The following is a 10858-nucleotide window of genomic DNA, read 5'->3' as shown; positions in this document are numbered from 1 at the left end:
TAGGAAATTAGGAGTTTAATGTGATCACTGCTCTTAGTCCTCAAACTAAAAATTGACACATCATTGTTCTATTAGATATACTAAGGATTAAAGTTGTAATCATTTTAAGTTTGAAAGGGATTAAAATCAGTTACTTAAAACTTGAAAAACTAAAACCCATCATTTTTAGGATTAAAAGCAGTTATTTTAAACTTGAGGGACTAAAATTGCTAATGGTTTAAAACCAACAAATAATTTGACCTAGAATTAACAAGTGAGGAGTAAATGACTCTAGTCTGCCTTGAATACACCGCCTATGGACATTCTCTTAATTAAACCTGGAAAAGAATCAACCATTGTTATATCAAAATTAAAACAGGGAAAATATAAACGAATTGTCCGCTCTTTTTCTTATTTCAATTAAGAGAAAGTTTTAAATGCATAACATTTTTATAACAAATTTTAGTTTGTAAGTTGTTGCTAGTTTTAATTTGAACTCACCATTAAAATTACTTTTTTCTACAAATAAAAACCAAATAGTAACAATCTGTTACTTAAAATTTATTGTGAAAATATTGTGTATATATTATTTTTCCCGTAAATCGATCTTATATAGTTGATAGATCCAAGGGAACCATCAAAAAAATAAATAAATAAAAAAGTAAAGCAAGAAAGACTTGTATTGTCATCCCTGGTATTGAATTAAAATGTGAAAAGCATGCGAAACAGAATGCGTGAGAAACTTTTAAATCACACATATTTAGCTTAGAAAACGTGCTAATTATGTTTCTACCGTTAACTTCCCTTATTCAGCTGAAAAGCAAAAGCATGCTTCGTCAAATTCCTTCACTCCATCTATCTCTAGTAACAATTAGCTCCACTACTATATATAGAAATCAGTGTCTCGTAAAATGAAGCAGACAGAAAAGCAGACAGCAGCCTTGGACCATTTATAATGGATTTGAGCAATGAAGTAAGTGCTAGTGAGCTACTTCAAGCTCAAGCCCATATATGGAATCATGCTTTCAATTTCATAAATTCAATGTCACTTAAATGTGCAATTCAATTAGGCATACCAGATATCATCCACAACCATGGCCAACCCATGTCTCTTTCCAAGCTTGTCTCTGCACTTAATGTCCACCCTACCAAATCTCACTGCGTCTACCGCCTTATGCGCATCCTAGTTCATTCTGGCTTCTTTGCTAAACAAAAATTTGATGAAAGTGAGCAAGAAGAAGAGTATTCTCTTACTCTTACTTCCCGCCTTCTCCTAAAAGATGAGCCCTTGAGTGCAGCACCGTTTTTTCTTGTCCAAGTCGATCCCATATTGACTAGCACTTGGGATTTCTTGGGTACTTGGCTCAGAAACAATGATCCCACCCCATTTGAAATTACACACGGGATGACATTTTGGGATTGTGTGGCTCATGAACCAAGGTTCACAAACATGTTTTATAATGCCATGCTTAGTGACTCTGAGTTGATCGCGAGGGTTCTGATCAAAGAGTGTAAATGGGTGTTCAAGGGATTAAAGTCCTTGGTGGATGTAGGGGCTGGCACAGGAACTATGGCTATTGCCATTTCAAACGAGTTCCCTGACATTCAGTGTACTGTGTTTGATGTTCCACATGTTGTAGCTAACATGCAGGGGACCAAGAACTTGGACTTTATTGGAGGGGACATGTTTGAGGCAATACCTCCAGCAAATGCAATTTTACTCAAGGTAGATACAGATGTTTTAAATTCTATCATCTTTATTATTATTATCTTTTACTTTAGTTTTATGAAGCTTATAGAACTTTATCTCAGGATCCTCCCAATTTTTACCGAAATTAAAAGAGTTCTGTTAAGACAGAGATGCTAACCACACAAAAGCCTCGTGTTTGTACCTGTTGTGGGTAGGCATGAGAGGTTTTGCAGTGTGTTGCACCCAGTGGCGGCTCTAGGAATTTTGTTCAAGGTGTTCCTTAGGAAGTATAAATTGCACAATCTTATTCCTTTATAGACTTTAGGTAATTAGGTTTGATTCAATGTTATTAATTTCATTCTGTTTCAACCGTAACAGTCGGAAAATACCATGCTAGTAAACAAACCGGAACAATAACCCAACCTATTCCACTTCAAAAAAAAATTTCAAGTCACTCCGATCTATTTCAGGTGTTTCGGTAAATACCGGCCGAAATTCAAGATTCGACTGACATGAAATTTGTGCTTAAAAAAAAATGTTCTTAAAACCAAAACAAATTTGCATTTTGTAAACCAAAAAACCTCAAAAGGGAAAAAAAAAATGAAAAGAGAAGAAATGAACAAAGGTGTACAGCTAAAAAAAAGAAAAAATCATATTGAGAAATCTGAAACTCAAAACTTGAGAAGAGGCATTGCTGCACTAATACTAGCAAAAGACACAGAAGTTACGAACAAAGAGGAAGGCAAAACGTAAATGTAAAAGTATAGATGAAGATGTGATAAAATTTAAAAGTATGAAGTGTAAAAATCAAGAAGGCAGAAGATGTGTGTAGTTAAAAATAAACAAGAAAAAATAATTAAAAATGAGAAATAAGTAATATATGTTTGGTGAGGAAAATAATATTGTAATAAAAAATAATAAAAGGTTAAAAATTATGTTGTATTGGGTAATGTGTTTAGTCGAAAGAATCAAATCATTGTTCAATCTGTAGTAGTTTTATTATAATTTTTTTTTTTTTTTTCAGATTTTAGTTCCTTTTTTTTTTGTGAGTTTTTCTTTTTTGCTTAAAAGATCCAAATATATTATTAAGTTGCTCAAATTATGGACCAAAACTTAATTTTATTGACATAAAAAAAATTTAGGATGGTCCCAAAATTTTTTTAAAGATAAATAGAAATAAAATTTTAAATTATATATATATATATATATTTTTCGGGCCAAGGTGGTCCCAGGACCAACCCTGCCCACTGCCATTGGTTGCACCAGTAAGCTAGGCTATCATGTACTAATGCCATGCTCCAAGTGAGACAGTGAATATAGGGTGTTGAGGTCAACCCCCCCCCCCCCCCCCCCCCCCCCCCAATAAGGCTCACAATCGCCCCAAGCGGCACCTGGGTATTCGAACCTGTAACTTCACTCTAATACCACTTATTAGGACCATATATAGTGCTAGCTAACCACCAGCTCAACACCCGCCCGTTATGCAGGATGGTACCTCCCAAGCCTTAGAGCTTAGGGGGTTTAGGGGATTGGGGAATGGGTTCGAATAGTAGTGTGGGATTTCCAACCATTAAAAAAAAGCGTACCACCAGCTCTAGTTCTTGCCAATTCAACATTATACATACTTAATAGTATACACGATCGTGTTTTTATAGATAAAATGTTCTTTTTCTAATGTTATTACAAGCGTCTAAACTGTGGCTTAAACTTCACATTTAGTGGATTCTGCATGACTGGAGCGACGAAGAGTGTGTAAAGATATTGAAGCAATGTAGAGAAGCAATTTTGAGCAAAAACAAGGAAGGGAAGGTGATAATCATAGACATGGTCCTTGAAATCCAGGAAATGGACAAGGAGTCAACCGAAACACAATTATGCTTTGATCTGGTGATGATGGTCTACCTGACAGGCAAAGAACGTAACGAAAAAGAATGGAAGAAGCTCTTCTTGGCTGCTGGCTTCAGCCACTATAAGATAACTCCTATTATGGGTCTGAGGTCTCTCATTGAGGTTTACCCTTGAGTCTTGTCAACAACGGGGTAGTGGTAATGTATTTGCAATCCCAATTACTATGTATTATGAATAAATGATGATGTTTCTCCCATCTCTATTTGCAAGTGTTTCCCTATGTAAATTTTCTTTCGCCTCTCGTTAAGAAGTGATAATTTCATTTCATTTAAATTCTATGTACAACATCTCATTGTATCTAAACAAGAAATTCTCAAATGGGTGAGTGTAGTAGATTGGTAACTCCCAGAAAGGAGAGGAATGAGATATTTATTTAGTAATATTTTTAACAAGATTTTTAAAAAGAAATCCCACAAGATTTTACTTTCACTTTCTAGATTGAAACTTTTCACAATTTTTAATTATACGCAATCAGAGCACTAACAAACCAAAACACATACGCCAAATTAAGACAAGTCATCTTCTTAATTTGTCTACATATGTCAATGTCACCTTCTGTATTCAATATCCATTTCTTGTCCACTCATATAACACTTAAGTCTTAAAACACTTTTTTAAGTTTTTTATCTTTAAGCAACATCATTATAATAATTGCAAAACATCACATCAAATCTAAACATCACATGTCAATGATAGAAAACAAAAAGGTTAAAATTAGGCTAGGCCAATGTTAAGCCCAATTTTAAAATAAAATTTTAACTTAAGAAGATAATCTCTCTATTTTAACTATTCATTAAATTAAAAATAAAACCTCCTTTGTTTTATTATCAAAATATCTTCTTCTTTTTTAATGGTATGTAATCAGAGCACTACAAACCAAATTGAGATAGGGCTTAATTTTTCAACATATGTCATTGTCACATTTTATATTCAATATCTGTTTCTTGTCCACTTCAATTGACACGTGCCAAGCAACACTTACTCTCTTGTTTTAAAAAAATCTTTTAAGAAACATCATTGTAATAATTGCAAAGCATCACATCAAATCTGAAAATATTAGTGATGGAGAAGAATTATTGAAAAAAAAATGTTTATATTAGGCTAGGCCAATTTTTAAATAAAATTTTAACTTACGAAGATTATTTCTCTAGTTTTAGCTATTCATAGAAACAAAACAAAACACACCTCATTTTTTTCTTTGTTTTATTAAAATATCTTTTCCTTTATTTTTATTCTTAATTTCTCCCTTCATCCACATACACCGCAAACCACACCACCATATATGCTACCACCCACGCTGAACGCAGCCACCATATTGCAAATTAAGATTATAACCCCATTGCAAGATCATTGGTTCGACACGGGATTTGAGATTGAAAATTGAGAGATTATCATTTGTGTTCTTGTTGAACAACAATAGGTGGATGAAGACCTTGAGCTGATGGAGATTAGCTTCGAGTTTAAGTTTGCAGTAGAAGATGCAACGCGAGTAGTAGAAAGTGAGAGCTGAGACCTTAAGGTGTACAATGAGAGTGTTAGATTGGTCAAATCCAAGACCTTAAGTTGTACAATGTTAAATGGTAAACACGGTAAATGATGGATATTGCACCACCTTAAGTTGTACAATGTTAAATATTTACATAGGGATCTAAAGTTGATTTCTAGACTTAAACGAGATAGTGAAACCCAATTTTTTTGTGGCGTACTCACAAGCCATGTATAAAAGGCTTATACTGGATGCCAATCAATCACAAATTGTGACACACACTAATCTTTCGCTTAAATTCATGCATTCGTAGATGGAAAGCTCAACAATGTGATATTTTGTGCCCGTTTAGTATGTGTATTTAAACAATAATTTTCAATTTTTTAAAAAATATGTGTGAATGAAAAAGTATATGAAAATACGTGTAATATTATTTAAAAACTAAAAATATGTGTTTAAACTCGCCAGGCCCAGATATTTTAAGTACCTTTTCCAAGTATTTTTATATTCAAGTATAATAAATTTTAATCTATATCCTTATTTTATTTTTATTTTTATTTTGTCCTTATCATTCGAATATGTAAAAAGACTCACATTAATTTAACATCAAATATACATATGTGAATCTTAAGAAATCATCAATTAATGTAATATGTATCTTTTCCCTTCGATTAATAGAACATGCATGAACATTCATAAAAACAAATAAATAAATAACCACCAACCGCCTTAGGCAGATTGGTACCTCCCAAGCACACATTAACTGCTTTCGGGTAATCGCATTTGGATTTCCATCCAATATCAATAAATAAATAACTGCCAATTATGGGAGAGTTCCAATGCAAGGTCTAAAATAAACAGATAAAAAGGTCGTAGACATCTCATCTAGTTGAACACCAAAACATGCAATTACATGGTATTACTCTTAGCATTATTTTGGCTTATAGCATTTCTTGCTAATGCATAGCACAGGTCAAGCTACAGTTCCGCAACATAAGCAAATGACAAAAAAATTAAATGCAAAAAGTAATGACATAGATTCTTTGATTTGTAAAAGTATATGAGATAGATAATGCCACGAAATAAATCTTTTTACACAAGTAGGATCATCAAAGAGTACCGTGAAGGCATATAACAATGTAATTGGAAGCATCCCAACAAGATGCTAACCTAAAAACAGATAAAAAGAACCTTAAAACTGAAAATCAAACATGTTAATTCTGCATTTCACTGGAACCTGAATAACAGAACCAATGATCAAGCATTAAAAAGACTTAGATGCCTAAGCCTATCTTTTGCGATACAGCACTTCAAAATTTGGCAAAAATCCAGTCACTTGGGGTTGAGAAGGTGCCACCTGATTGGATACTATCTTCCAAAAATTGAAATTCCGTTCATTCTGAAAATCAAGGCCAGTTCCAGAGAGAAAAATGACAGAAGTTGGTCCCTATAGAGAATCCCTTTGTGGCATCAAGTACGTCCCATCCTTGTCCGCAGGAAAGAATCAATTCACCAAAATAATCTGTGCATTGTTCACGGTGATAAATATAGTCAGTAAATAATCCAACAGGCAGAGCAATATTAAAAAAGAATATCCTACACTTCTGTGTGGCATTGTTCATTCCAAAAATCTGATCAGCTTACTAAATTTTTATTTTCTCATGGCACACAATCATGAATGACTGCATTCATTGTGATGAAATTTTATTTTATGCCAATCATACATAAGACCAGCTTGGTGCATCAAAGAGCCCATTTGCCTAATAAAAGCAGAAAGACTATTAATTTGGAAAAGGGGATTAGTCCTAGTTTAGAGGAACTAGATCGATACTAATTTACCTCACAAACAGCATATCTCTTTTCTTAGGATTCTGTAGTAAAACTGACCACTATTAAAGTATTTGTATTTGCACATTTCTAGCAATTACGCAATTTACACTTAGTCATTCAATATGTGAGATGAGACCAAGATACATTTTTCATAATGTTTCCCCTGGTTCAACTTATTTCCCTTTTCCTAATCCATGTTTCTAAATATGTATCAATTTTCACATGGGTCCCATCATTCACTATGTGAGCTGGAACAAACAAACCAAAAAAAAAAAAAACCACATTCACAATGTTTTCACAGGTTCATCCTATTAACTATTACCTAATTAGGAAAACAGTAGCACCTTCCACCATAAAAATTGGAACGTTGCTGTTGGGGGGGGGGGGGGGGGGGGGGGGGGGTCTGTTTTGGTAAGCTAATAAACACAAGTTAAAATACATAAACATTGAGAACCCCCATATATCATATAATGGTGTGCATTGTGGCAGGCCTTTCCTAACCATTCTTTCTTACCTTGTAGGCATGATAAAGGCCGCATGCCTCAAAATCAACCTCAAATATGCCATTCACAGCATCTCCATATTGTCCAGTGCATTGGGCACAGCAATTTTATACACCAATACACTGCATTGCTGCCCATTAATTTCATATATATAATATATCCCAAACCAAAGTCAGATCCCCGCATTACCAAAAACCCAGATGTATATTTTCAACCCATAAACAGGGCAAAACCCAAGTGGGGGATTTCCATTGAATTTGGTTCAATTTGCAATGAGAGGAATAAGATGATGATATTAGAATTTAGAAGGCTAGATACATTACAGACCAGAAGTTGACAGAGGAGCTACATATCAAACTAAGATTGGAAAAACTGATAAGGAATTGGGATCCAAGACTTTAATAAGTTAGCTGAGAAAATATTGGATGAAACCCCAACCCCTTAAAAAGTCTCAACTGTACCCAAAATCAACCTCAATTCAAGACGTCAATATACAAATTTTACATATGAACCACATATAATCAAAGCCATACTTCTAACAACAAAATATACCAAAGAAGAAAATGTTACAGAAAATTGATTTATATCTATGAAAAGAAACACACACTAAACTTGATTTAAAAAAGAAAGAAAGAAGCGACTAAAGCAACATTATTGTACAAGATCTCAACATCCCAAATCAAGTGGCTGTAAAAAGAAAAAAACGAAGGGAATAGGAGGAAATGGAAACAAAAACTAGGAATAAAGGCCTCTAACGCTTTTAGGGAATGTTCAGAGTGGGCTGGATTCGCTAGCTTCCTAATTAGTGAACTCAAACAAGTCACATAATCAGTTTGTTATTTCATTCTCTCATTTGCAGCAAGAGTTGCCAACCGCATCTTTTTCATCATAGACATTTTTTTTTCCTATAATAAATTTATCTATATTAAAAAACAATACATAAGCCCCTTCTTATCAAGGACACAATGAGACTAGATTTACAGAAGTCCGAAGGACTACTCCCATTCAAACTTCAAAGCAACCCAGATTAAAAAAGTCCCAAAAAACTTGGATTTCACCCCTTCCACTCCCATCTCTAGACCTTCAAATATATTTCTATTCCATTCTCTCCCTACTTCCCATCAAAAACATTATCTCTGATCACACCCTTTTTTGGTACCCCCCTATTCTCATTCTTTTCCTTTCAATACATTGTCCTAGCAACCTTCGTCACTCAAAAACTGCATCATTGGTCCCACTAGAGTTCATCCCACACTATCATTGTTTCAAATTCCAAATTCCACCTCATCTAATTCCATTATAAACACCAACCAAACCTGTTTCAATATGAACCACTGCAGCTCATAATTGAGCACATCCACTATTCTCTAAAAGACTAACCAAATACACACCATAACCAAGTACCCTACCACCCGTGGTTATTATAGAGTTCACTCCTATCCTTATCTTATCATATTCTTACGTTAACTAATTATCTATTATATTTCATCACATTAAATTTCCCTTTCATGTCATTCAGGCCAGAGGAACCTGTTAAACATATGAATATGTACATTCTTTAACAAGTATGCATAGAGATAGAGAATTAAATTAGAGACACAATGCATGACAATTCTAAATCTCTCAAGTCTCAACATCATCCATACAGCATAATGGCCACTCATGTTTTGCTACTTTATAAAAAAAATAAATATAAAGTTAAATAAATAAATTGCAACCTTAAGTAGCATCTAGACCTTTTCTCAATGATTCATCATAAGAAAAATGCCAACAAAGAATAACCCACTATTCTAGACCCTCATGTATTGTTATTCAATCAAGTAGCAATACCACTCCTATAAAAAATAAATAAATAAAAAGTAGCAATACCACTTGCCAAGAGCTTTGTAGCTCAGTGGCATAGCCTGCTCTCTTTTATTAGGAGAACCAGGTTTCAAATTCCTCTCCCTGATTGTAGAAAAGTGGCAATACCACCAGGTAACACTCCAAAAAACAAATTAAGGCCACTGAAAATATTTCTAAACACAAATCTTTCTTGCCCATGCTCTCTCCTCAACTCCTTCCACCAATTAAAATTGCACACTGATTTCCCCCCTTCCAAAAAAAAAAAAAAAACAAACAATATCTCTTTTCAAACCATATTCCTGTCCTATTAAAAACCATGCTGCATAACATGTTCTACATTAAATATCCAATAAAGGATCAAGTAGTGAACTTTATTTATGCCAAAAAAAGAACATTTCTTTAAAAAATCAATGCAACAAGTACCAAAAAAAAATTTCAATCAAAAAATTTACAGTAATAAGAAGACAAAAATTGAATAAACATCGACAAAAATGAGCAAAGAACCATACCATCCACTCGAACCAGGCCGGCTTCCACTCGATCTTGGCCGATTCGCCATTCCCAGCTCCGATTCATCACCCCTCATCATCCTCTCATACCCACCACCCGATTTGGGCCGCCCATCCTCTCCGTACCTACCCGGAGACCCGAAATTGTTCCGCCCCGATTCCCTGACCCGGACCATATCCGGTCCAATCCGCTCCTCCCTCCCTGAAAAACCGGGTCTAAGATGTGGAGGCACAAATTTGTCCGGCTTCGGAGACGTGACCACACCCACCACCTCCTTGTCCCTCTCAAAGCTCGGAACCGGTGACAGAGCAGGAGAACCGGAACCGGTACTACCCAACGGACGAAGAGAAATCTGGTCCGAACCGGGATCAGACCGGGTCCGATCGGGGATCAGCTGGCTTTGCTGGGGCTGTGGGGAGAGAGGTTGCGGTGGTGGTAATGGAGTGGCGATGGGTTTGGGCTTGGATGTGGGTGTGGGTGTGGGTCGGGTCAGGACCAACATGCGGCCATGGGTCTTGGGAGAAGAGATTGCAGAGTAAGAGGGTGAAGAGGAAGATGAAGAGGAAGATGGTTTTTTGATGGGTTTGGAGTTGGGATTGGAATTGGAAGGAAGGGTTTTCTCGTAGATCTGATTGAAGTTAATGGAGGTATACTTGTTGGTTTTTGCCATCCACCACTACTTTTTTGCCTTTTTTTTTCCTTTGTTTTTGGGATCTTTAACTTGACAATGATCTGAACAGAACAGAATGGAATGAAGGTTGGGGGTGTATTGTTTCCTGTTTTGATTATAGTTTTTGTGTTTTCTACTTTTTACGTTTCGTTTTGTTATTGTGTTTGTTTTGTATTTTACTCCTACGTTTTTGTTTGTTTTTTTGTTTTTTTAATTTCAGTGGGTGGGCCTCTTGTTTTTATTAAGATGTGTGGAATCTCAAGTGGTTGGGTCACTGACGTGGCTAAGATTGGAATGAGCTACAACAAATTTGCTGTTTTTGGAACTCTATGTTCTAAAAATTATATATAGATTTAGTAATAATATTTAGGACTGATACTGGGTCGGGTCGGTTCGGGTTTACTGTGACCCGAAACCCGACCCGACAGAAATCGGGT

The 10858-nt window shown here is 35.2% G+C and overlaps 2 protein-coding genes across 2 annotated transcripts; one reads left to right on the top strand and one right to left on the bottom strand.

The window, feature by feature from the left end:
- The first annotated feature begins 914 nt into the window (after nt 1–914).
- LOC115957891 (trans-resveratrol di-O-methyltransferase-like) lies at nt 915–3878 on the top strand. Its single transcript, XM_031076234.1, has 2 exons — nt 915–1705; nt 3389–3878. Exons 1-2 carry the CDS (start codon nt 935–937, stop codon nt 3689–3691), a joined length of 1074 nt encoding a protein of 357 aa, XP_030932094.1. The 5' UTR covers nt 915–934; the 3' UTR covers nt 3692–3878.
- A 2238-nt stretch (nt 3879–6116) lies between these two features.
- LOC115957432 (translation initiation factor IF-2) lies at nt 6117–10628 on the bottom strand. The gene is made up of 2 exons (XM_031075670.1): nt 9751–10628; nt 6117–6585 (listed from the first exon to the last, which is right to left on the bottom strand). Coding segments are annotated over exons 1-2 (672 nt in total). The 5' UTR covers nt 10422–10628; the 3' UTR covers nt 6117–6584.
- Nucleotides 10629–10858: the final 230 nt, after the last annotated feature.

The sequence above is a fragment of the Quercus lobata genome, chromosome 8, assembly GCF_001633185.2.
Source record: "Quercus lobata isolate SW786 chromosome 8, ValleyOak3.0 Primary Assembly, whole genome shotgun sequence".
Classification (NCBI taxonomy): domain Eukaryota; kingdom Viridiplantae; phylum Streptophyta; class Magnoliopsida; order Fagales; family Fagaceae; genus Quercus; species Quercus lobata.
Note: the sequence above shows the minus strand (reverse complement) of the source record. Positions and strands in the feature narration are given on the sequence as shown.